General features: G+C 49.3%; 10 protein-coding genes across 10 annotated transcripts; 4 read left to right on the forward strand and 6 right to left on the reverse strand.

Annotated features, from left to right (window-relative positions):
• Positions 1–1,465: 1,465 nt before the first annotated feature.
• On the reverse strand, positions 1,466–2,556 carry N7446_008508 (ATP11 family protein; the record flags this gene model as incomplete). Its single annotated transcript, XM_058517253.1, has 2 exons — positions 1,466–2,327; positions 2,381–2,556. 2 exons carry the CDS (start codon positions 2,554–2,556, stop codon positions 1,466–1,468), a joined length of 1,038 nt encoding a protein of 345 aa, XP_058370899.1.
• Positions 2,557–2,992: 436 nt separating this feature from the next.
• On the forward strand, positions 2,993–3,370 carry N7446_008509 (uncharacterized protein; the record flags this gene model as incomplete). Its single annotated transcript, XM_058517254.1, has 1 exon — positions 2,993–3,370. One exon carries the CDS (start codon positions 2,993–2,995, stop codon positions 3,368–3,370), a length of 378 nt encoding a protein of 125 aa, XP_058370900.1.
• A 263-nt stretch (positions 3,371–3,633) lies between these two features.
• N7446_008510 (uncharacterized protein) lies at positions 3,634–5,436 on the reverse strand (the record flags this gene model as incomplete). The annotated part of the gene is made up of 1 exon (XM_058517255.1): positions 3,634–5,436. The coding sequence occupies one exon, from the start codon at positions 5,434–5,436 to the stop codon at positions 3,634–3,636; it is 1,803 nt and encodes a 600-aa protein (XP_058370901.1).
• Positions 5,437–5,564: 128 nt separating this feature from the next.
• Positions 5,565–7,104, reverse strand: N7446_008511 (Zinc finger NF-X1-type; the record flags this gene model as incomplete). The annotated part of the gene is made up of 2 exons (XM_058517256.1): positions 5,565–6,012; positions 6,440–7,104. The coding sequence occupies 2 exons, from the start codon at positions 7,102–7,104 to the stop codon at positions 5,565–5,567; spliced, it is 1,113 nt and encodes a 370-aa protein (XP_058370902.1).
• Positions 7,105–8,339: 1,235 nt separating this feature from the next.
• Positions 8,340–9,133, forward strand: N7446_008512 (ADP-ribosylation factor family protein; the record flags this gene model as incomplete). Its single annotated transcript, XM_058517257.1, has 4 exons — positions 8,340–8,414; positions 8,492–8,533; positions 8,590–8,676; positions 8,738–9,133. The coding sequence occupies 4 exons, from the start codon at positions 8,340–8,342 to the stop codon at positions 9,131–9,133; spliced, it is 600 nt and encodes a 199-aa protein (XP_058370903.1).
• A 2,832-nt stretch (positions 9,134–11,965) lies between these two features.
• Positions 11,966–13,437, reverse strand: N7446_008513 (O-methyltransferase; the record flags this gene model as incomplete). The annotated part of the gene is made up of 4 exons (XM_058517258.1): positions 11,966–12,270; positions 12,351–12,817; positions 12,905–13,031; positions 13,098–13,437. 4 exons carry the CDS (start codon positions 13,435–13,437, stop codon positions 11,966–11,968), a joined length of 1,239 nt encoding a protein of 412 aa, XP_058370904.1.
• Positions 13,438–14,694: 1,257 nt separating this feature from the next.
• On the forward strand, positions 14,695–14,946 carry N7446_008514 (uncharacterized protein; the record flags this gene model as incomplete). The annotated part of the gene is made up of 1 exon (XM_058517259.1): positions 14,695–14,946. The coding sequence occupies one exon, from the start codon at positions 14,695–14,697 to the stop codon at positions 14,944–14,946; it is 252 nt and encodes an 83-aa protein (XP_058370905.1).
• A 316-nt stretch (positions 14,947–15,262) lies between these two features.
• On the reverse strand, positions 15,263–16,688 carry N7446_008515 (NAD(P)/FAD-dependent oxidoreductase; the record flags this gene model as incomplete). The annotated part of the gene is made up of 3 exons (XM_058517260.1): positions 15,263–15,400; positions 15,478–15,777; positions 15,849–16,688. 3 exons carry the CDS (start codon positions 16,686–16,688, stop codon positions 15,263–15,265), a joined length of 1,278 nt encoding a protein of 425 aa, XP_058370906.1.
• A 1,342-nt stretch (positions 16,689–18,030) lies between these two features.
• N7446_008516 (uncharacterized protein) lies at positions 18,031–20,714 on the forward strand (the record flags this gene model as incomplete). The annotated part of the gene is made up of 6 exons (XM_058517261.1): positions 18,031–18,223; positions 18,288–18,653; positions 18,701–18,708; positions 18,768–19,080; positions 19,145–19,463; positions 19,547–20,714. 6 exons carry the CDS (start codon positions 18,031–18,033, stop codon positions 20,712–20,714), a joined length of 2,367 nt encoding a protein of 788 aa, XP_058370907.1.
• Positions 20,715–22,077: 1,363 nt separating this feature from the next.
• On the reverse strand, positions 22,078–23,848 carry N7446_008517 (LYAR-type C2HC zinc finger protein; the record flags this gene model as incomplete). Its single annotated transcript, XM_058517262.1, has 3 exons — positions 22,078–23,523; positions 23,621–23,743; positions 23,828–23,848. The coding sequence occupies 3 exons, from the start codon at positions 23,846–23,848 to the stop codon at positions 22,078–22,080; spliced, it is 1,590 nt and encodes a 529-aa protein (XP_058370908.1).
• Between the last annotated feature and the right edge of the window lie 1,092 nt (positions 23,849–24,940).

The following is a 24,940-nucleotide window of genomic DNA, read 5'->3' on the forward strand; positions in this document are numbered from 1 at the left end:
CGTTGACCGTCCACTCGCCCTGTAAGAGTGGTTTTTCATTTCTTTGCTGTTCTTTCTTTTCTTTTATTTCGCTTCTTGTTTCTACTGGCGTCAGCTTATTCTCGGTGTTTACACTATCGGTTCGATATATGACGTGGCACATGTATTTTTTTAAACATTGTCTTTACGCGTTGCTTTCGAGCTCTGTTAATTACTTCTTTCTGTGCAAATACTAAACGGCGAAACCTTTAAAATCAGTGTGAATGAGATGAGCTTTTTTCTACCCTCTATGAACCTTTGACAATGAAACCCTAGCAGTGAACATCAAGGGGAGCTGTGCATTAACTGTCTCGCGCGTTCTCAGATGAGGAATAAGATATCGTCTAATTATCGGTCTCGAAGAACTGGATGCTCAGATCATGCATCCAGTGCTTCTGGTCGTCCTGACAGCTGTCAAATCTAGTGTTATGCATTCCTGGTCCTTGTTTTCATCTTTGATCCAGTGGCGGGTTGCTTACGACCCATATCTCGATGTCAAACTATGTTGAGATTCATGGCATCTCCAGACATCTCCAGGCATGAAATGCCTACTTCGCCAAGCATGAAGCTCATGATCAGCATTGACCTACCATGTAGAGTATAGTTCAGGAGAAATGCTTCTCATTAAATAGGATCTCTCTCTCATGAGAGAGAGATCAGACCTAAACCACCTCGTTGGCCTTGACATACATGGTTACGTAGCGTCATTCATCGTGTAATTTCAACAAACTAAGATACCAATCCTAATGGGACACTTTAAATACTCTGTAGTGACTCCAGCACAATTAAGCGATGCTAGGGCTGGGATTTTGATTGACTTGCGAAAAAAAGAAAACTGGATTTCACAAGGGCCTATATCTCGATGTCTACCTATCTTCATATGTATCTTGAAGGTATACTTCTCCGTATCCTGGTGGTGATGTATATATACACGCAGACAGCGTCTCTGGCATGTTTGAACAACAGATATTTCGATTATTCGCCTGCCAATAAAGGCCGAAGCTGCAGGAGGGATGAAACTATTTAGTTGATTCATTCGTAGAGCAACAGAAAAAAAAAACCCCCTGTTCGTGGTTGCAGGTATTTATTGTCTCCCTAGGGGGGAAAATAAACAAAAAAAGAACAGGCCCGAGCCGCGGATTGAACGCGGGACCTCGCGCATATAAGCTTAGGTGTTTGAATACCCTAAGCGCGAATCATACCACTAGACCACCCGGGCTGTCATGTGATAGACGCCTGGACTTATTGCTATACAAGCCAGAACGCAGAGTCGAATCTAGGCTAATTGAGATACTGGTCGAGTATTAAAAATGACCAGAACACATCCTCTAGCCTCGAATGTATGTATAATGACATCAATTCAACTTTCCAATATCTATCCCACCAGCAAACGAGATAGAAAGAAGAATATATAATACAATCCCAAGAAATCAGGAGAGAGAACAATCTACTGAAGTCTCTCGGACTCCTCCAAAAGCTCCTCAATCTTAAAGTTCTCCACATCACCCCGAGTGAACATACGAACAAGCTCGCCCTTCCGGCCACTAGCCTGACCCTCGAAGTCATAGAATCGCTGCAAACAGCTAACAAGGAAAGTAGCCTCAGTAGTGTTAACACCACGATCCGGCACAACCTGACCATGCATAAGAACCAAACCCTTCTCATCCGCCAAATCAAGGTGGTGGGTAACAGTAGTGTGAGGCTGAGCAAAAGAACCATGCATCTTATAAGCACCCAGGTTAGTAAAGATTACAGTCGAGGTGTGAGTGTTGGAAGGCGACGGCGTCGAGCCCTCAGCAGGAGGGTGGAAAGCCCACTGCAGGAAGTGGATCTCTGCAGCAGCTCCAGCTCCCTCGAGGTTCTGCGCTTCGGCTTCCTCCTGGGGGATCTGCGCGCGTGGGAGGGGCAGCACGAATTGCGGGTTCTGGCGCGCTGCTTGGGCAATGCGCTTGTATGTGTCCAGTGTGATGACTGCGGAGATGGAGTGCGAGTTTTCCGCGTGGCGGAGGCGCCAGAGGGCTTCGATTTCCTTTGCTGGGAGCTCGCGGATCTTTTCGACGTCTAGGTATGTGCTGAGAGGCTTGACGGGGCTTGAGTCGCCGCCTGACACGCGGCGTGCGGCCTTTGCCGTGGCTGATTCCTGTCCCGGGGGTGGAGGCGGGTGGAATGCTGGGGGCGTGCCTGGGACTGCGGTGGTGGAGATGGGAGAGCCGGGCTCTGGGGTGGCTGCGGTGGATGCTTTGCGACGGAGATCGGAGATCTTTTCGCTGTAGGCTTCTTTCAATGATTCAACCGAGTCGTGTCCCTCTCTGAACCAAAAATATGAGCATTGAGGTTATAAAGTTTATTCGAATGAACTTACTCCTTGGCCTTCTTGTCCAGCTTGGACCGGTACTTGTCCAGGACATATTTGGGATCGTGGTGAGAGGCGAGGAAGCGGACGTCATGGACCTGAGCCAATCGGCGCTGCTGGTGGCGCAGCAGATGAGTGCTGCCACGGAAAGCAGACTGGAAACTCCTCAGATGGAAAGATGCCATTTTGACCAGTGTGAAGTACAACTTGACTGTCTCCGAATCTCCAAAAGAAATGCCCGAACTATGGGATGACATAATCGCCATCTGACATAAGCAGACTTACGCCGCCCGCTGTTAGGTATACTTCCAGCATTGGAGATGCGTTATCTCATGCAAACTATGCTGCATCTGCTATTTGGAAGAGCAAGGCCTACTTATATACCCCAAGCATCTAGTATATGATCCGGAAAAGCACCCCAGATCGACGTCGGATGGACTCTTACCCATTTGTCAGCACTTCGCCCAAGAGCGAGCCATACGAACTGTAACTTTTAAGCCCCCGACCTCAAACCTAGCCTTAACAACATCTCTCCAGTTAACATCTCTACATCTATCTCATCACACAAAACTAAATGACCACCCCATATCTGGTATCGCAACAAGAAAAACAAACCTCGAAATGCCCTTCAACCAAAAAGAGTTCAGCACCCCACCACCCCATCCACCAGTGGGCACACCCCAAGGCTCCGAATCAGCACTCCCCTGGTACTCAATTGCCCCAGGGGTCTGGGAGTTCCTCTTGAATGGAGACGCAGAACATAAAGCCGCACTGCAATGGTGGGAGCCAAACGCAGTCTCGGCTCAGACCGAGCCCATCACGCATACCTACACTGAAGAGGTTTGCACTTTGCGCGGTGGGCTGGAGGATGTTACTCTAGGGGAGGCGTGGGGTATTGGGGCTTATGCTTATCGGAATCCTGGTATGAAGCACGGTCCGTATCGGGCTGCTGCTGAGGGGTGTTTGCAGTTTGTGAAGGTTGTGCCTCCTGCAAAGTAGATCTATAGATTTGGGGTTTACCTTGGATATGTGACCACAACCTATCACGGTTGAGGATTTTTTGATAATTCTTCTTTTTTTTTGGTTGGTTTTTACTCTCTTCCTTTTCGTTGTGTACAGAAAATATCAAATTCGATGCTCGAATACTTCCGGACTCCGACATGATGTCCGGCGTAAGATATCATGAAAGCTCACAGATAGTGAAGCTTATCGTAATGCATTGATGCGTTGACGCGTGTTATTTTGTTCATCAATGCGAGCAACTAAACAGCCACATCTGTAGCGGATGAAGCTTCCTCAGCTTGGGTGGGGTCATCTTCCTTGGGAGCATCGGATTCGGCCTCGGCCTCAGGTTTGCCCTGAGGGTCCTCATGAGTAACCGTCTCCTGCCCCCGTCCCACCTCCAACTGCTCCTCTTTCTCTTCAGCCGCTTCTTCGGCATCTTCCCAATTATCAACAACCTCCGGAGCAGGCTGCTTCGCACGCAGAGACTTGCCAGCACCAACCCCAGAGCGAAGGACCAAGCGCTCCTTCTTAGCACCTCCATCAGCATCGAGAGCAGAGTAAATAGACTTGCTCACAAATGAGCTCTGGAGAGGTGTGCTGCTCCTCGTGCTAGCACCGCTGCCACCTTTGCTTCTCGAAGCCACTTGAGCCCAGCCATCTCCAGCATTAGCCTGTGCCTTGATAGATTCACGGGCCGCCTTTGCTTCAAGGGCGGCAACTCGTCGAGCCTCTTGCTCCTTGGTGCGCTCCCGCTCGCGGAGCTTGACGCACTCGCGTACACTCATGCCGCCGATACCGATTGTGGAGCTGCTTCCCATGCCGAACATGGGAGGTGTCCAGGCTACTGGCTTGAGGACGAAGACGTGTCGGTGGGGTTCTGGGTCGTGGCTTTCTGTCACGAAGCCCCAATCTGCTGCGAGTGAGTGTGCAAATGCACGGAGAGTGGGTTTGGCAGGCTGGAAGCGGAATGATCGAGTTGATTTGTCGGCTGTTGCCAAGGAGTGAAGGTTTGATTCGTATGTTTGAAGGGTTGCAAGAGGTGCTGAGGAAGCAAGTTTGATGTACTGGTTGAGAGTCTCTTCCGAGTAGGGGAGGTTCTCGGCGGTGATGGTTTGTGCAGTGGTGCTTTGGTTGATATCGATGCCCAGAGCGGAAGCCAAAGAGCGGTTCCGTTCAAGACGCGTGCATTCGTCGTCGCAGGACAAAGGAGTAAGCTCTGGCTGGCGCTGAGGAGACTGTACCTGGCCCTTAGATGTGATAGCCTTTGCGGCGTTACAGCGTCTTTGTTGCCGAAGTCGTCCACAGCCACATGTCACTGTGAGCATGGCCGAGCATGGCGTCTTCTCAGGGCATGCGTACGGCGCGTGGCATGGATCAGTGCAAGGGTGCCCGCAAATGGTCTTGGTCTTACCACATGCCTGAGTGCAAGGCTTCGTTGCATCTTCGCAATCATCCGGACGATGGCAGTCCTTCCGGCAGAGGTGAGAGCCACATTTAAGCGGCTGCTTACAGACCTGACCACAGCGGGCATCTGCCAGCCAGCAAGGAACGTTCTTTAGCACCTGCTTGCCACAGAGACACGCCTTCTCAGTCAAGAATGGACACTTGGGGCAGTTCTCCTCATCGGTGTGGCAAGTATGCGCAGCTTGAGGATGTCCACATGCCTTTGGACGTTCGCAAGGGAAGTCACAAGCAGGCGGCTTCGCGCCACATGGCTGCGGTGGATACAGAACAGATCTTCCGCAGTTACACGCAATCTCTTCAAAGATGGCCTCTCTGCAGGTATTGCATGCGCCCTTGTGGCAGAGCTCTGGACAAGCGTGTCGCCCACATTTCAGCGTGCGACCACAGATGCGAGTGCAGATATGTTCTGCCTCAATGTCCTCTTCGGCAGGACGAAGATGCGGCCTAAGCTTGCGACGTGCCGCTTGACGCTCAAGTGCCTTTTGTTCTCCTGGGCAGCATCTTTCAGTACAGGTATGGCGACCACAGTGTAAAGTCGCCTTGCACTGGCGTGGACACTGGGGAGGCTCAACAGCACCTTGGTGACATATGCTCATGTTATCAGTACGACCGCATTGACACTTGATATTCACACGGAGCAAACAAGCGCGACAGGGTCCGATATGGCAGAGCTGCTGGCAGGCATGACCACACGGCAAGATCTTGCCACATGGTTTTTCGCAATTCAAAATCGGATCTTCGCAAGATATCCGAGGTGTGTATCCTGAAATTTCAGATAGCGGCGTTTTACCGCAAGCGCAACGGTCAACGACATCTGGTGACCGCGGGCAGTGGGCAGGGTGTGAATCTTGTGGGTGGCAGTCTTTCTGACATGAATGTACGCCACAATCGAATGGACGACCGCAAGTATCTCCACAACCAAAGCAGCCGGTCCATTCGTCCTCCGAACCATCTTGCCGAACGATTCGACTGTTTTTTTTATCGTCCTGAGAGCTGCACAACATTTCTGTTTGTAGCTTGCCGCAATAACAACGGCCCTCAATGTGAACTTCACAACGGCTACACAGGCCTTCATGACATGGGAGAGGACATGTATGTTCTCCACATGGAAGTAAGTCACCACAGATCTCACCACAACTCCATCCATTTTCATAATCAGTATCCTGGCATCGCTTTTTCGTTGAATTTAGACCACAGAAACAATCCTGTGTCGGACCCATGGCAGTACAAGGCGCACAAGGACCAGCATGGCATGTCGAATCACAAGGATGAGGACAGCCCTTGCGAGGCCGAGAACACGTCTGACCACACGAGTGTGGAGGCAAACCCGGAAGCGGCCTGGGATCAACCTCTTTCTCACACCAACAGGTGTAATTGGAAGGGAAGTTCTGATGCGAAAGATTGCAACCAGGACAACGCCAAGCACGAGGAGTAGCACTTTCCTGTCCGTCTTCTGGACCAGAAGCCCTCTGGGCAGCTGCGCCCTCATTCTTGGACCATTTCTTGACGCAGGTCAAGTGGAAAACCGTCCAACATAGCTCGCAAGACCAGACCTTGGATCTGCGACCCAGTTCGCTGCAGCAAATAGGACATTCGTACAGATTGTGAGAGATATCTTCGTGGATTCGTGTGGCGAGATCGTCGGCCGTTGACTTGGTAGTGACTTTCGGTGGGGGCGGCGCTCTGGATTTTCCCTTTCCTTTATTTGACTGTCCTGATGGTTGTCCAGCTGATGCTGACGGCATACCCGGTACAAAATCCGGCACATCAGCCCTAAGTGCATGGTCGTTCAAATGCCCCGCACCATCATCCGAGGCCGGACCATGTTGCGATAATTGAGCTTCAAAGCCGCGCGCTCTCATGCCGCGAGTTCTCACAGGTGGCCGTGTCTCTTGACTTTCCTGTCCGCCATTTTGACCCTGTCCTCGTGGAGGCGCATTGCCCCGGTTTCTCCGTCCTCTCCCTTCTCGAATTCCTTTCCGCGAGCGAGACGTATCGTTTTGATAGTTGGGCTGTTGCGATACTGGAGCCGGTTGGGACTGAGGAGGTGGCAGTTGCGTCTGTGTTGTCGCTTGACCCTCAACCCCAGATGTAGGTCGTTGTTGTTGTTGACCTTCACGGTTTGCGGAACCCCGCCCTCTGCGCCTAGATGATCTAGGAGCACGCGGAGGTCGTGGCCCAGCTGGGATTGAAACCTCTGTCTGTGGGACTGACATAGCCAAGGGCGCGTCTGAAACCCGACTGATCACGCCCAACGTGCTCATATGATGCCGGTGTATTTTCGCGATGCGGCTGAGTGGGTTGCAGGAAAGTGGTGTTCGATGGTGTATTCGCTTTATAACGAAGCCCGAAGACCAGAATATGGACAAAATCAAAGAGTAGAATGCCCGAAAGTAACACAAAAGATAAGCAAAAGCCAATAGCCCTCCGAGAGAAATGGTAACAGAACGAATTATCTAGAAGGCGATAAAAGCTCTCATCGGCAGTATAAGGCGGCGTATGCAGGGCGGTGACGTAGTGGCCAATTGCTGTGAGTCAGGAATTATATAAGATGAGTCATTGTGCCTGGGCCCACCTGCGGACCTTGGCGATCTATAAACATTGAGATGTATACAATTGAGTCACAGTAGATACGATCTGAAAATACGCGCCTACTGATGAAAGACCAAACAATCAAGCCAGAGTATACATACAGTAGAATTCGAAAACAGATTACCCCTTCGACAAACACGCTTGCATTGAGTCTGAAAAACTGCTACCTATATATCCCGTGGTCACATCTTGCTGCGCTACAGACAAAATTCCCAGTCAAACTAAACCACCGCCAGCAGATCCAGCAGCAAACAGCAATCTCATCTAGGATCACCCCTGTGACCCTCACGAGGGGCTGCAGTACAACGAGGGGGTGCATTTCCACGATAGGGTATAGTTCCACGAGGGGGCAGGGGTCCAGTCTCACGAGAAGAAACGTCTATACCCGTAGCACCACTTTTAGTACTCTCATTTCCGCGATTTTCTCTACTGCTCCTTTCTATTTCCTGTCTCCGCTGCTTCTTCTCCTTTCTTCTCATCTATCTTCGCCTATTTGAATCTTCATTATCTGGTCGCGGAAGGAAGACTGAGCCGCCGCCAACCCGCCAATAAAGGATGTACCAGGTCCTTTGGCTGCGTACAGCAATATTCGAAATCAGTTATAACCTCCATACTCTCACGAATTCATTCCCGTACCTTAATCGGAATACGCTAGTCCTAATACAATATGATCATCGATCTCCCGCTCCCTAGACCGCTTCCTAGAATAGGATCCGTATTTTACATGACGTGGCTTGGAGCAGAATTACGAAACTACTATACACGCGGTACCTCTGTGCTCCTCCTGGCCCTGCCTAGCGACGAGCCACCGCTTGACACACAACTCCCCCCAACCAATTTAATCGCCATCTCTGCACGGATAATCGTGGCCTAGGTCCTTCACTCTTTTATTTTCAAGGGCACTAACATGGGCACCTCACTATCGCATCTACTGCCCTCGCGATTGAGGAAGATGGAGTATCGAATATTGATGAAGGGACCCGTACGTTCTTTGTCTTAACGCACTCGGAGATGCATACCTGATATATTAATACTGACCACCACACGTTGCATGATCAGTGGTATTCAGGAAAGACCACTATCCTCTACTCGCAACTGATGGTAATATAAAGCACGGGTATTCCGCTTGTTAAACGCTAACCAACGGCCGATTCTAGAAGCTCGGGCCCATTAAAACAGTGGACACATTTGGATTTAACGTGGAGACAGTGGCATATAATAGAGATGTGGATCTCGTCGTTTGGGTATATCGCTTTCTATTTTTCGACTAGAGAGCCTTGCTGATCCACTTACCATTACCATAAGGACTTAGGAGGCCGAGACAAGATGCGTCCAATATGGGCCTCCTACTTTAGCGATCTTGATGCGATCATATTTGTGGTGGATTCTACCGAGATCGACCGGCTGGACGACGCTGCTTTTGAACTGCGGGACTTACTAGATTTTGAGGGCGTACGAGACGTCCGCGCGGCTCCGCTTCTGGTGTTCGCTAACAAACAGGATCTAGAGGGGTCAAAGACGCCAGAGGAGATATCAGAGGCGTTGAAACTAGAGGAATTTCGAGACCGAGCGTGGAAAACTATTGCGTGCTCTGCTGTGGATGGCTCTGGTATTCCTGAGGGCATGGATTGGCTCGTGGTGAGTGATTCTCGCCCTTTCCAGGCGTCTTCGAGAGTCTTTCCCCTGAAGACTAACGTATGATTATTTAGCAATGTCTTAAATCCAAAAAGACATAGATTTCATTCCATGGACCTTATATTAGTAGCCCTAGCGCTGAAAATATACAATATTGTCTTGGTTGTTGACATCGCAAGAGAATTTGTACTATAGCGAGGACAAGGAGGAAGGCGGAAGGGCGATCTGGCTAGATCGTAGGAAAGACCACGTTCGAACTTAAAGCCATAAAAGATCCTGCACGATCCTATGAGGCATTACTGTATTTTATTAAGTCACAGACTCGGCGCCAAAGTGGTTGCTAGCCGTATACATTTTCTTTAGCATCTAGCTAGGCATCTCGATCATTAAGCATCCTTCGTGTGATAGAAGATTTACCTCTCTTATCCCCTTTCCATCTAGTAGATAGAGAAGTGCAATCCTCTACGTAGTTAAAATAAACCCTTAGCGTGAGTCTCTTTCCACGATAGAAATAACTCGACTACATCCGTAACTATCTCTCGATAGGAGCCTAAACAATTTCGGTCTAATTAAAGCGCTTAGTTAGATGTCAGGGCCCCGACCTGCCAGGCGCCAGATGGATGCCTGAGGGTATACAGCGAGCCTTGGTCCTTGCAATGCGAGGACAGCTGATCGCACGCATGGGCCATGACGGCCATGCATGTCGCATAGTACATTAGCTAATCGCACCATGTATTTATTGTGCTCGCTGGTCCTCGCATGGAAGACCAGCAATTAGTCTCTTAATACACCTGCACATACATCTGCCGATAGACTCTATCTCCCGAACTCATACTGCTACTCTAGGACCTCCCAGGGTTCTAACACTTCAACCGTTTAACCGTCGTGCAATCCCACTAAAACCACCGCCCTAAATGATAATAATAAGGAAACGCCAATAACCTAGCTAGAAACTGTCGACGATGCCCTAGTCCCACCATAGTCCTGGACACCCACGCCAGAGAGGCGATCCTAAAGACCACGAAAAACATTAAAACATAACATTTAACATTACATCCTATTGTTTCGAATATTACCCTTAAATGAGGAAAGAGTGAAAGGGCTACTTTTGACTATTACCTACGTGAGCTGCCTATATCTAGTACCAAGCTACTCGTTTATGTCTATGCTTCACGTTATCGACCCTACGCTATAGCCCACCTAAGGCTACCTTTATTAATTCTGTTTTCATTAAATACAGTACAGTAGCTGCAACTGGAACTATCTATCTCTCTATTTAATGTGGACTCCTCGACGTTTAGCACGCCTGTTTCCTTCCTCCACAAGTTGTAGGAAGCCGGTAGAGATTGTCAGTTATAGTCCTAGGGGTACTTGACTCCACTAACCTATCTTCGCTACTAGGCCGAGTAGAGAGTAAAATTAAATAGCCAGGTTACAGTCAAGGACACGGAATATGACCTAGTAGGCACTGACAAGTGCAGCGGGACTACACTAGCAATCGACAGGACCATCGCATTGGTCTCGTTCATCGGTGCCGCAGATGAACTTCCACGGCACTGTACTAGGCGCAAACATCAAGAAACCCATGACTTGCATAAGATATGCGGAAATACCCTATTCTTTTCGATATTTAAAATACAAGTAAAGTGAGCATTCAGTAATTAAGGGTACAGTGATACTTGAAATCAGTTTTACCTTCAAACCTTCTCTCTTTATTTCCTGCGCCCCGCCTTGAATACACTCAATTCGACTGCTTTATTTATAGCGCTTTATTTACTTCTCTTTGTATGTACATATTCCTCCTCATCCCTACCACGCGTCCGGTCTATAAAAGGTCGCTAGCTGTTACCCACAATCCTAACTAGGGGCAGCGAAAGGTCACTAATTTCACTATCATCATCATCATCCTAAGCATCACGTTACGCGTTGCTAACTGGTCACAGTTATGTTACTTGTTCGATTGGCGTCCTCCTGAGCGAAGATGCGCCTTCCAAGCCTGATACGTATAGTATGATCGCTATATTTGCGGCTAAAGCAGTTGCCACTTATGAAGGTGGTTTCTTTAAACATCATGAGGTCGCAAATGGCACGATGCCAAAAGAATGCAAACATGGATCTGAAAGGGGCAAAGTCGACCGGCGCATTGTTGGACCATTTCGAGATTTATTGGTAAACCGTTTTATTTCTAACAACATCATGAAACCTGATTGTGGTGCTCTTGTGGATGATTCCTCTGGAAGTGCCAAGTATGTGAATGGTATGCCACCGCACCTTCTCTTTATTACGCATCCCAGGGCGCCATTTCCTGCGGAATCTTCGCTGCCATCACTCTCTTCATCGCTTCCAGTGCCTCATCTTCTTCCAGTGCCTCTTTACAGAATAGAAGGTAGAGTTACATCAAATGAAGCCGGCAATCTACAGCTGAAGCACAGCAGAAATAAAAGTTCTACTTCAAATTGATCTAATGGACAATACAAAGTCTGAATAACGCATTGTAATTTATAAGATATATTCATAAGATATTTAGAGATGATAGGTTGTAATGTTCACAATTTTAATTATACTTTATCGAAATAAAGATTGATTATTATTCTCATCTTATCTACAACTTTATACTATTAAATTCAACATCTCGAGTGGCCTGAAAGGGTAGGGAGCAGTTATGGAAAAGGCAATGTGTGATTGGGTTCTCTGATGCTCCTTTCTCCACCTTGGAGTAGCATGGTCCCTGGCCACTACATAATATGAACCTGTTGCAATGCATGTATCTCATGGAAAATAGATCACCCGGTCGGGATCAAAACCCAGCTCTATCGACCTCTTTTGCTTATGCAGATTTGTACACGTTCTTCTTCAACAAACAATTCAACAACTATGGACACTACGGCCCGCGTTATCTCAAACCTTGACACATTCAATAGTCCCGTGTGGCCCCGCTTGTCCGCTGAATATGCCAGAGATCTTCAGACCGGCACGGGTAATGACCGAGTCCCATAGAGCACGGGTCCGCTCCTTGCCGCCGACATTCATCATGAGTAAGTCAAGCCATGCAGATTGCGGATTGGGTGGGTTCGTCATGATGTTCTCCACAATCAGCAGCTTGCTATCTCGCGCCATAGCATCACCAATGTTTTTCAGTATGTTGACCGACATGTCGTCACTATAGTCGTGAAGGCAGTGGCGGATGTAGTAGATTAAAGCACCTGGCAAATTGGAATTAGTAATAGTAAGTTTTGTTAAACACAAACTTGTGTATTAAAGCCAGCCGTATGGAGTGACTCACCCTTGACAGGTTGCTCTTGGTGGAAGTCCACCGGCATCAATTGTATTTCACGCAGATCCTCCAGACCAGTGGCTCGGATCTCGTCGAGGACCTCTTCTAGGTCCTGCAGAATGCAGCGTCGCCTTGGAATGCCAGGATTCTCTGTGCAGATGGCCGCTGTTGCGTGGCCTCGGCTACCTCCGATATCGACAAACAAGATGCGGTCTTCGGGGCACTGTTTTGCTCTCTCAACGACCCAGGTAAAGTCGTACTCGCCAGTTACGGGTATAAACCTCTCCAACACCTTCATACCTTCCATAAATTGGCGTACTCTCTCGGGGTCTCTACCCATAATCTCCCATGCTGTCTTCTCCGGCTCCCCTGCGGCAAAGCACCATGGATTGTGCCTCATTGCCCTGGGCTCATTGCGACCGTAGCTGTCGAAGTACTTCATCAACGAAGCAAAGGGAACGAGCCCATTGTCAATCCTAGTCGAGTAACAAGCATTAATCTCCACCGTTCACGGATCGGAAGTTGGCAGTATCGAAAGAAAAGAAAAGAAATATCATCCTCACATTATGATGAAAAGCTTCCCGAATGGGTCATCCTTCAGGTAGATCTTCGACCTAGCTGTGTGCGTCACACGATCCTCCCCAATCTGATCCAGAATGCCGGTTGCTACCAGCACCCAAGCAATACGATCTTTATTGCGGGTAAGCTCTGCTCGCTACCAAAGGTTAAGCACGATCCAGGGTGGATGAAACTTACTGACAAGCAAGACCTCAGCGTCTAGCTTACGGGCGAGATCCTCATACGAAATACTCCCGTCCAGGGGGATAAGGTCGAAAACTCCCCAGTACATGAACAGTCGGACCGCCACAATCTCGCTGAAGTTGGTTGACTGATCCAGCCATCGCTCCTGAGGCAGTGTGGCCTCTTCGACAATAGCTTTGGCTGCTGCGAGAATCCTTTGCCGGTGCTGAGTGTCGCCATACCCACGCTTAGCGCAATCATTTCCATAGTCTCTGATGGCTTTGCTCAATCGTGTTTCGAGGGCCCCCAATGCTCTGTGCAATTCGCGTCCATCGGTAGAGGGATGAGGGTCCATGTTATCGCTGAGACGTCGGGATAGCCGCAGGAAATGGGAATGCCTTTCCGATGGAAATACAAGAACAAAATGGAAGCCAGGTAGGCTAAACGTAGATAGGCGAGATGCTGGAGCACTATTTATGATCGCTGGAAGACTCTCTTACGAAACCAAAATAGTTGCGAATCTTTCGACTTTAGTAGAATTCCATTACACCCAGACCGTCTCGTCTCTTGCGCTGTATCCTTTGTCGACTCGGATGTCTCGGTGGCTTCAGAGGTCCGTAGCCCCCGTAATGGAGCTCGGGGCCCGTGGGCTCGGTTGGCCGAGGTAATATGACCGTTGATGACGCCCAACACCCACCTCGGGTAGGGTAATCTCTAGCTGCAGGGGTGGATTCGGAGCGGCGTTTCTCAGAGACCGATTCATTGCCATCCCGAGTCTGCAATGTGGCTAATAAGGAGCCATTCCACATCCCGCAGTATGAAAGCAGCCGAAGCCGAGCAGTTTGTATCAGTCAGGACGTCTCATGCATTAGGAGTTGCGAAGCAGGCTGGAAAGTCCCCGGTACCAGAGAAGGCGGAATGTGGACGCGGTGAAACACTGGATACTCCTACACCAGTGTAGGAAATCTTCGCCTGGCGTCGTAGATCCCCTTTCAGCTAACTAATTGGGTTCCATGGAATCTCCTGTTCGGGCGTTATTGGAGGTTCCTCCTGGGCGTCGGCCATCTTGGGGAAGAACGCGTCCATCAAAGCCTGGGCTTTGGCTTCGTTGATGGTAAATTCGTCGGTGTCAAGTTTCAAAGTCGGCCCCAGTAATCCCATCGCTTCATGTACGTCGCGGTCTTCGACGATGGCTGGTCTCCAAATGTCACGTCATAATACGTGATGACTAGCATCGAGAGCTCTGCTAACCTGCCACCATGGCAGGCCGCTCGGGGTTGGTGTTGGCTTAGTCCTCGGTATCCCTCACAAGCTCGTCCCCATCATCGTTGATGGACAATACAGCTGCAGCGAAGACTTTTAAGATTTCGGCATGCCGAGTGACATCGCGTTTGGCTTGAGTCCGTTTCAACGGCCTATACTAATCCACGCGCCGAACGCACTCGCGCGCGAGTGGAAAGAGAATCTTAAAACCAAGACCAAGCACCTGTAGACAATGATATAATAAAATGAATGAGTACAAAACAGATTATATCGAGAAACGGTATCGTTGGTCCTAGCCTCCGTCTTTCCTACCTTTTATCGGCTTATTTACGGTCGAAAAAAACCCACAATGGCATCTCTGCTCCCTATAATTCCCCGCTATTTCCTCTGCCTCGTTGAACCCACGCTGTTTATCCTTGCGTTCGTAACAACCTCTATGTTCCTATCATACTACGTGTCCACCCTATCAAAGCTCGCACCACTACATCGTCTGCTACCAACCGAACGGATCCTTACATTCCAATTTAGCAAACTTTTCTTCTTGATCGCCGTCATTGAACTCTATATCTTCTACACAAAGACGGATACTAAGGCAGTGTAAGCATTGATAACAGCCCTTTGGTGGGGCGACCTAGGACACTTAGGAGTCACGACGTGGTGTATGGGCGCTGCGGCACTACGCAATCCACGATCTTGGAGTTTAGTGAGCTGGGGAAATATTGCCATCCCTACGCTTTTGTTTACCATGAGATCACTTCATCTTATCGAATTTTTTCGATAGGGAAACATATATGCAAGCATGGCGAGTGGTCATAAGCACTTGTAAAAAATCCGACAACGAAACATACACAAAGCGTTGGACTCTGTTGTTTCGGTGCGAGGACAAATATTGCATAAAGATGACTAGCTTTGACATACTAATTGACAATTTCGGCTTTCATATCCCCATTGAGATACCACCACGCCTGCGCTACCTCTAAATCCAGATTCGAACTCTTGACTGGCACCATGATGTCTGCGCCCTTTCCGTCTTTGACATATATAACAATATGCTCCTATTTATATGAAAAATTAGCCTCATCACACTCTTGGCAACAATTACAATAGCATAAATAACGTGTTAAGAACTTACCAGGCCTAAGGTTAACTTCAACATGCCGTCAATCGCCTTAGGTTCGTACCGGCGCAGCGTGGTCCCTTTGATCAATGCTAAGATATTCTCACACACAAGCTCAGCCTGTGCCATTGCGCTTCTCCCCATCTTTGGCCCTTCAGTCTCAGCGACATCGCCGAGAGCAAAAGTGTTCGAGTGAGCGTCACCGGCGAGCTGCAGAGTTCGTCGGACGAGTATACGGCCTGTTGTCCTTGAGAAGTTAGATGGGATGAAAGAGGAGAGGAATTCCGTATTCGGTGTTGCGCCAACACATGGAATCTGTTCGCAGTGAGATAGTTAGCAAGGAATGCGTCCGCGACTCGCAGTAATTGACGGAGGGAGATCCTCACAATCAGATCGAACTCTGTTTCGCTACCATCCTGGAAGATCAAAGCCACGTTCTGTTGAATGCCGCCGTATACGGCTCCAGCTCCTCTAGTCATTGACGGTATATGTACTCTTTCTTTCAACATGACTTTGATGCCCATCTCGTCCAACTTCGCCTCCACAAAATCGCTCAATCTTTTTCCAAAACTATTCAGTACCCTTTCTCTCGAATGTATCAGTGCAACCTCTTTTGTAGGAAATGCGCTTTTGATGTCGGCCGCCAGTTGTACTCCTACAGCTCCACCTCCCACGATTGCTATCCTTGCTGCCCGTTGAATCTTCACCCTTAGGCTCCTTAGGTCCGCACAAGCCTCATCTTTATGGGGTGATAACATCTTCGCAGGCAAGGGCTGCTGTAAGCCAGTAGCAATGGCCAAGTAATCGAACGGCAGCTTCTGTCCAGACTGTAGCAGGATCTCTCCGTCAGTAACATGAGTTACCGTATCCCTGAGTAAGACCCAACTGCCCTCAGGTGCGCGCCGGAAGGCATCATTGTAGGGTATGAACGCTTTTCTCTCCTCGCCTACAACCGAGTAGCGGGGAAAATTGAATGTGAAATTAAAATGCGAGTTCTTTTCCACGAGCACTACGCGGAACCCGGAAGGCAACGTTTGGGAGAGCCGTTTGGCGAGCTGCAGGCCGGCGAAAGACCCTCCAATCACTACCACATTGCGGGTATCTGGAGAGGCGTGGTAGGTGAGCCGATGATGTAAGGCGCGGATTTGTTGGGAAGCGATTGTGATGGTGGATTCAAATATCACGGGTGCAAAGTTGGTAAAAATCCTGATGTATTCGGGAGCCATTGAGTTTCAGGCCAATAAATTGCACTGGTAAAGCACGAAAGAGAACTGTGTGTGTGTGTGTGTATGTGTGTGTGTGCGCGCGTGTGTGAAGAATCAACTCGGGTTATCGTGAGGACTCAAATTCAGCTCTCCGAACTTAAGTTGAATACGAGCTCACTGCAATCCCCTTTTCAACCTTGTAGTCCGCCATCCTGAGAGGTAGACAGCGGCGTCGGAGTGAGCGGCCACGCGAAGGCATACCTGACACCAGGACTCGGACTCGGTGTTGCAAGTGTATCCGCATTGTTGCATGACGCAATGATTTTCAGCCTCTTGCTAGGCCGAGACCGAAGCTCCGAATCTGCTCCCTTTCCCGCTTTGGCATCCATCCTATTGGCACAACCAAGGACGGGAAAACTGACGGGTCCCGCTGCCTAGAATTCCCGATCTGAGACACCAAGACCCATGTGGTTTTGGCCGCCGAAGGCAGCCTGCATCTATTCACCTACTGTCGGCGGATCCGGTTCGGAGTTCTTTAGGGTTTGGCTTGAGATGCCGCCATTCGGGGTTACCTATGTCGATACTTTGAATTGTCCGTGAGCGCGGCGAAGAATACACCTGCAATTCTATAGCAAATTTCATCAGGGGCATCACATCTCATTCACCCTTCTCAAATCATTTATTGAAACGCCTCGGCAAGGCCCTGCACGTAATTGCGGCAATCATCCCTCGGGACAGCAAGATTAATCGTCGACTCTCGATCGAATTTCAATATAACGAACTCCCAGGCGCTCGCTATTGGAACAAGGATACTGCAAGGACTGCCAAAACGAAAGCTTTTTCAAGAAACTGATGGGGTCACAAACCTTTCACTCCGGACACTGCTTTTTCGAGCACGGTCCATCGTGTGAATACAATTCAAGACATATTATAGTTACTGGGCCGGGCTGCAGCTTGTACGCCGCTCTTGCTATTTCAGTCTTACCTTTGCAAATTAGGAATCATCATTTGGATAAAGAATATTCATATATTTGGTGTTTGTTTGTGCGGCGTATTCAGCCGTCGTTGTGGATTGAATTAAACTATTTGGCGAGGAGAGAAAGTACTCAGGGTAAAAGGAATAGTGTCCGTGCCATTATCAGCTCGTGTATTCTCAACATTCATTTTGACGTCCGCAGACATAAAAATGTTGTCATATGATCCGGCACGTGACAGATTGTCCGTCACCTAACAGCTCAAATTCCGCTGTTCCTTTTTCTACCGATTTAAGCACTTTTGCCCAACTTTTATGGCTTCGCTACCACTAAGGTATCTAGAAGTTCGCGTCACCTAGCCCACCAAACTCAATTGGACGCACATAATCATGGAGCGACATTTAGAAGCTCATCGCCCCAGCCGAAAACCACTCCAAAATGTCCAGCAGAATTCAACGTCAAGTACGATTCCAGGAGAAGCTATAAACACAGCCGGGACAGGCAATAGTATTGGCTCGCAGAATACTTGGTCTTGCGCTGCGTGCAGGAGAAGAAAGGTTAAATGTAATGTCGTCTATCCCGGTCTTATTTCCTATGCGTTTCTTAAATTCCCTTGGCACAATCTGACATCATCTTGGACCTATAGGCGACAGGATGAATCCTTGCAGTACCTGTGTGCGAGCCAATATTGAGTGCGTGACATATTCTAGCACATCATCCCGAAAGCCCCGTAAACGTCCTGCAGACGACATTCTCGAGCGCCTGACACGACTAGAAGATGTTATATCCTCCTTGAAATTTCCGGAGCGAGGTGAGATCAAAGGAGGCGATTTGCCGTCGTTTTTAAAAGAGAATGACGAATCTGAATTATTCCGCCGGTGGCGGAAGGTGTCAAACGTCTGCAGTTCGAGGTCAACCCCCTTGGGAGGGGATAAACATCATGGACAAGTACTATCAAGCGATGAGTGCGTGAATCCATGGCCAGAGCATGGGCTCGGCAAATTGGTGCCTAGTGAGGGGGAAGTCATTACATCAACAACGGTTTCTGGACAAGTATAGACCAAGAGGTATGTCCTGCGTGAAGCATGATACAAAAACAATCGTAACCGTAATTAACTGCACGAAGGTTGAGGACCTTAAGAGCAGCTTGGTGGAGCTTTCTGACACCGAAGACGACCCGGTTTACCCCTCAGCACTGCAGGACACATCGCTTGGTCAGAGTTTTGTATTTGGCCATCCTTCTAGCAACGTCGAGATGGCGACACTGCATCCCCCTCGTCAGTTAATACCCTCCATGTGGAGCCTATTCAAAACGAATGTCGATCCACTCGTGAAAGTACTTCACATCCCCACGATGGAGCCAAAAATCTCAGAAGCGCAGGACCGCTTAGATAGCCTATCAAGAGGAACTGAGGTTTTGATGTTCGCTATTTATTACAGTACGAAGTTCCCCATCGCATAATTAGCCTTGGCTTTTTCCTACTCCTAACTAATGAGATGTAGGCGTCGTAACTTCTCTCACGTCAAGGGACTGTGTTGGAGAACTCGGTGAAACCAAAGCTGTCCTCTTGGCCCGGTACCGTTTCGCAATTGAACATGCACTTACCCGTGCACACTTCCTCGATACCGCAGACATGACCGTACTGCAAGCTTTCGTCATATTCCTCACTGTACTTAGACGGAACGACGACGCAAAGATGGTATGGGCATTGACAGGGCTACTGGTAAGGATTGCACGAATGATGGGAGTGCACAGAGATGGTGTTCACTTCCGTCTTGCTCCATTTGATGTTGAGATGAGAAGGAGATTATGGTGGCAGGTGTGCCTTTTAGATGCAAGGGCGTCGCAAGTATCCCTTTTCCTTTAGGATTATTAATTCCCAGCTAATAATGAACATCATTTAGGGAAGATCACGGGTGTGATGCCACTATTGTCGAAACCCAGTTTGATACCCAAATGCCTCTGAACGTCAATGACGCCGACCTTGACCTTGACATGCCTGAGCTTCCAGAATCTCGCAAAGGGTTCACTGATATGACCTTTTGCCTCGTTAGCTTCGAGCTCGCAAACGTTTTCAGGCGTATTATTCACGTACCTTCACGTTCCGCACAGCCTAACATTTCGTTCTCAGCGTTGGCTGACGAACAGAAGGAGAAATGGATTGCCCAGTGCAGCCAAAGGATGCAGGAGACATATATCGCAAATGCCAGCCTAAGTTTGCCTCCTGTTTGGGTGGCTGCAACTCTCACACGTCTTATCTTATCGAAAATGTCATTGATGGCATACCGCTCCTTCCAACGGGTCGACGGTAGCGAAAGCTGCTCTCAGCAGATCAAGGATAAGCTCTTCCTTGCCGCTGTTGAGGTCCTCGAATACGCAAACCAACTTAACAACGATCCTCGTGCCCAAAAGTGGAGCTGGCTCTTCGGCACATACGTCCAATGGTACTCGGTTACCTTGCTGCTCTCCGAGTTACGCAAGAGTACTCAAGGTGAGCTTGTCGAGCGTGCCTGGAAGGCCATCGACGTACTGGTGGAGACACAGGTTGGCGACGCACAAACAGACCCCCGGCGTGCATTTTTGTGGCGGCCCGTGAGGGGGCTAATGGTGAAGGCCAGGATGGCAAGGGAGCAGACCCTCATGGCTGAACCATGCCTATCTGTACCAGGTCCTGCCAAGCCCTTTGCAGGCTATCCTGCAATAGATAAGTTGCTAGACTGGGCGAACCTCAGCCGCGCTCTTTCTGGGCAAGTCCAGTCGCCGAATGCAAAAAATACTACGATGTACGATACGTTCGCACATTCTTCTCAGCAGGATGCGAGTGAGCTGTTGGGTATGGGTTGCGACTGGCTTATGACAGACAATATTGATTCGCTGGCACCAGGCGCCTGGGTGGACAACCGAGACAGCCAGCAGCTGGCGCATCTGGACACGACGCAGGTAGTGCCAATTGGCGTGAATCATCAGCATGATCTTCTCAATATGTGGGAGACAAGAAACGAGGACATTTGGACAGACATATTACGGGGCTATGAGGCACACAACGGGGGTCCTTCGTCAACTGTCGAATAGAGACCAGCTTCGATTAGACAGACGTTCCGCGAGGCCCTCGAGGAACTTGCACTGCGCTACCCCTGATCGTGCTTTATCCTGGAATTAAAGAACGATACTGCCCTACGAGGCCAAGATTCTCACAGAAAGTACTGCTCCCTTTACGTTCAGCTTTCCAGACTGCGATCTTTTCACGGCCTCCATTTACTCCAAAATATCATGATTGACAATCTTCGCTTTTCGCCGGACCCAAATCTCGTTGTGAAGATGGAAAGATTGCGCGATCTACACAGGAAAACACTCGCTGCCTGGAATCTTTCAGTCTAGCATGTTTGGCTTCATTTTGAGACATATGTACCTGGTGCTCAATACTGCCACGAATTTTGACTTTTTTTTGGCCACAGTTGCACGCCGATTCAGGGCTTACGGCGTGCATCAGCGCGCGTCCCCTAGTAGAAACATGACCGGATTAACATTAAAGCCTGGCCTAACGATATTAGTGCTAGTGTGTTCTTGACGCTATTTCTAAGAACAAAGTAGATTGCGTATAGTGTCAAGATGATTTAGCCTTCTACTGTACAATTCATCATTGAGCTCTTTAAGCTTTAACTTCTATTGAACCTTTCATTCTAGGACATCAAGGCATCCTTAATATAGGTTTTTTCCCATTCGGTACGGAGCACATTGTGTTTTGTGCGTATATTACCGCTTGCATGTTAGTTCAACCATACCTTGCCCCCTGATACACTAATTGACTTTCTATGCATATAGTTCGACTTTCCTTGCAACCATTGTGCGTTTCGTTTCAGGGCTACGGCGTGCGAAGCGCGCGTCACCAGTACGTTCTATCCCACGATCCTCCTTGGTAGGGGCTGTTTTCATAGTAACCATATATGGCCTAGCGTTGTTATAGGTACGGGCCGAGAAACAAAAGAGTGTTTGTCTGAGGGATAATCTATTTTCGAATTCTGGTGTATGGCCACTGAGCGTTTCGGTAAGTATGGTCTGCCTAATGCCGGAGACTGTAATTACGGTACTTTTGATAAATCTACTAACTTAGAAAAACATTAAGAAAGATAGTGGGACTTTCCTTAACTGAATTAGGCTTAGTGCTATCTGAGTGGGGCGCTGAGAAAGAAAGCCCGTGTCCGAGAAGTAACCTGTTTTCGAATTCTACTGCATCAATGCAATTTAGTCCCAAACCGAATTAATATGAACAGTATGCAACAATAAAGCCTCACACATCAAAAAACCCCAAAAGAAGCATAGCGCTATGCAAAAACCCAGCCTAGTCAGCTCATAACAAAGACCATGACCACCCTTCCAGCTTCACATCCACAATCATCGATCATAGATCATAGATCATTTTCAACGCCTCTCGAGTTCAAACAAACACAACAATCTCACCACGATCATTGCGGCGAAGCCTCAAAGCCCTCCACAAATCCTTCTCATCATCAAATCTCCGATCCCGATCCTCCTCATCATCATACTCGTAAGAAAGATTCCGGTGGAACCGCTTTAAAGTCTTATTAACCGAGCAACCACGCTCACTACCACTCGAAACCAGCGAGAGGAAATGATGCGCCAGCTCACGCTGCAAATCCTCATCGGTACGAGCAGGAGGCCTGGACTGCTTGTAGACAGCCACCTGCCGGCCGTCGGGTGACCGGGAACGACGCTCATCAACCTGCTTCAGACGGCGGGAGGGACGGTCACCGTCAGTGGGGTTGCTGCTCTTGCGCTTGGATTTGCGGCTTTCGCGGCTGTCAGCGTGGCCGTCAGTGCGCGAGCGGTGAGATTTCTTGCTCTTGCGGACTTCGAGCTGGTCATCATTGCTGGAGGCGCTGCCACGGCGGGTGCGGACGACAGCCTTGGAAGTTACTTCGGTGTTACCGCCGTTGGCACTGGAGACGGATGAACCACCGAACATCGAGGAAACGAGGCGCTCGGCGCGGTTTCTCATGGAGATTCCTAGACCTTGATCGCCGTTTCCGTTGGCTTCCTTGCCGTTGCGGCGCGTGCGCTTGATCGGTGAGGACGTGTCTTGGTAGGCGCCACGGCGGGCGTCGGGACTGTCATCTGGTGAGGCGGAGCGCATCATTCGGTTTAGACCACCGGTCAGGCCGGAGTGGGCTAGCATTGGTGTGCCGGCATTGTTGATGATGCTCGAAGGGGCATCCATCATGTCGGTGTCAACTTCGCCGGGGGTGCTGAGGACCTCGGGCTGGCCACGCTTGCGCTTTTTCTCGCTGACAGTGCCGGCCTGCTTCTCCTCCTTGCGCTTCTTCTTCTTATCCTTGGGGGCGGGGGTGACGAACTCGGTTGACACGTTCGGGGGCGAGTTCGATTGCGGGATGCTGCCGGCGCCATATGAAAAGCCGTTCTGCTCGTAGGCGATATCGTAGTTTTTACCCTCATCATCGGTAGTGGGGTTGGCTTCGAATTTGGCCAAGGAATCGCTGGGCTCGAAGACCGACTTGGCGTTCGATACCATCTTCATCTGCTCCTTGGGCGTAAGAGAGACCTTGGACGAGTTCGGGGTCTCGTCGGTAACCAGGTAGTCGAAGACGTTGACAGGCTTATTGCTATCAATCTTGGCAGCCGCAGGAGTCCTTACCTCACCAGCAGGCGGGGGCGTAGGAGCAGGGGGAGGAGGAACGTTCTTGAGACCCTCGCCATCGGAGCCATCCTCAACACGGGGCTGCTGGTGGCGGGCGTTGGGGTTCTGGTTCTGGTTCTTCGCAGTGTTCGGCCCCTTCTTTTGGCCCTTGACTGGCTTTTCTTTGTAGAGAGCTCCCTGGTACTTTTGCGCCTCGCTCATGCAGGACTGTATGAGCCGTTAGCAGATGCACCCCCTTGTTATGGCTCAATCCCAGCCGAGTAGCCTCGAGACTATGCGGCAATACGATCAGGTGCTGACATACCGTGTGCGATCTGTATTCGGTTCCGTAGAAGTGCACCATGCAATCAATGCAGGTGAAGGTAGCGCCGCGACATTGGTTGCGATGAGGGTCGAGCTTCTTCTTAGTGAGGATATCACCGCATGCCTACCACGCATAAGTTAGTAGCCATTCGAAGCCCGGGAAGACTCGTCTGCCTCTCAAGCGCTAGATCGGAATTGTTTGACTTACCTCGCAAGAGAAAGACACCATGTTGACTGAAGATCACCCCACCTAGCAGGTGGTGGCAGAGACGGGCGTTAAGAGAGAAAGACAACCGAACGATAACGTGTCGGAAGACTGAAGTTCAAGATTGAGGCGCAGTATGGAAATGCGCACTCGGTTCTTTGCCGGAGGTGAATGCGACGGCAATGTGCTGTTGCCGATTGTTTTGCGAGGAGGGGGTGTTATCCCTTGAAAGTTCCCCGACAGCAGATAAGCCAACAGCAAGTGTTATGCGCCGAGTTTAACAGATCAAGCGCTTAAGAACAGCCAAACCTTTTGTTGCTTGGTTTTTTGCTTCTTTTTTTGCGCGTCGAAATTTGGCGCGCAAATCGACGCTAGCCGGGATTGGGTTACGCTAGGCTGCTTTGGGTAGTATGGCGGCGCGTCGGATGTTTTGTCTCTTTGAATGTGTTGAAGATGTTGAATGTTGTCTTTTCTTGAATTGAATCATAAGAGGAAAAGCTGTATTGTTCTATTATCAACCTTACGGGGCCATTTCTTATTTTCATGTGGACTGGAGTGGATTAAAAAAGCACCGGCTGATGGCCGATCAGTTCCCCCAGTATGAAAGATCAGCCAGGCCTGTCAGGAGACCCCAAGCGTTCATTTGTCGGGGATGATCCGAAGCAGTGAGACTGGCCCTTAAAACGGCTTCATTCACATCCTTTCCGGCTCTATTTTTGGCCGAAACTCAACCCAGATAGGATCCCTTCCTGTTTTGCAGTTGATGTCCTGCGCTAATGCGCAGCCGTAGACACCAGGATTTGGGCCGTTTGGGGGCCTTTCGTCATGATACCACATGCGACTACCCTACACTAGAGGCTAATTGGTATCACGAGGGTGCAACATGACGATATCGACTTTGCGCTTCCCTGTTTTGAAAGAAAAAGTTTATTCAGTGCTTCTGCTGAGCAATATGAACATGTACGACGGAATGCGCTTTTAGTGTGCTTTGCCAGTCAGGGATATACTGGGCCTGTCGGGTCATGCGCGCTTCCTCCTGATCACCAGATAGGATGATCTTTGCGAGAATGTGAAAGTCTTGCTCTTGTCTTCTTGACCGATAGCATAGTCTGTCTA

Source organism: Penicillium canescens, assembly GCF_028828765.1.
Source record: "Penicillium canescens strain IBT 15451 chromosome Unknown utg000005l_segment0_segment0, whole genome shotgun sequence".
NCBI classification, from domain to species: Eukaryota; Fungi; Ascomycota; class Eurotiomycetes; order Eurotiales; family Aspergillaceae; genus Penicillium; species Penicillium canescens.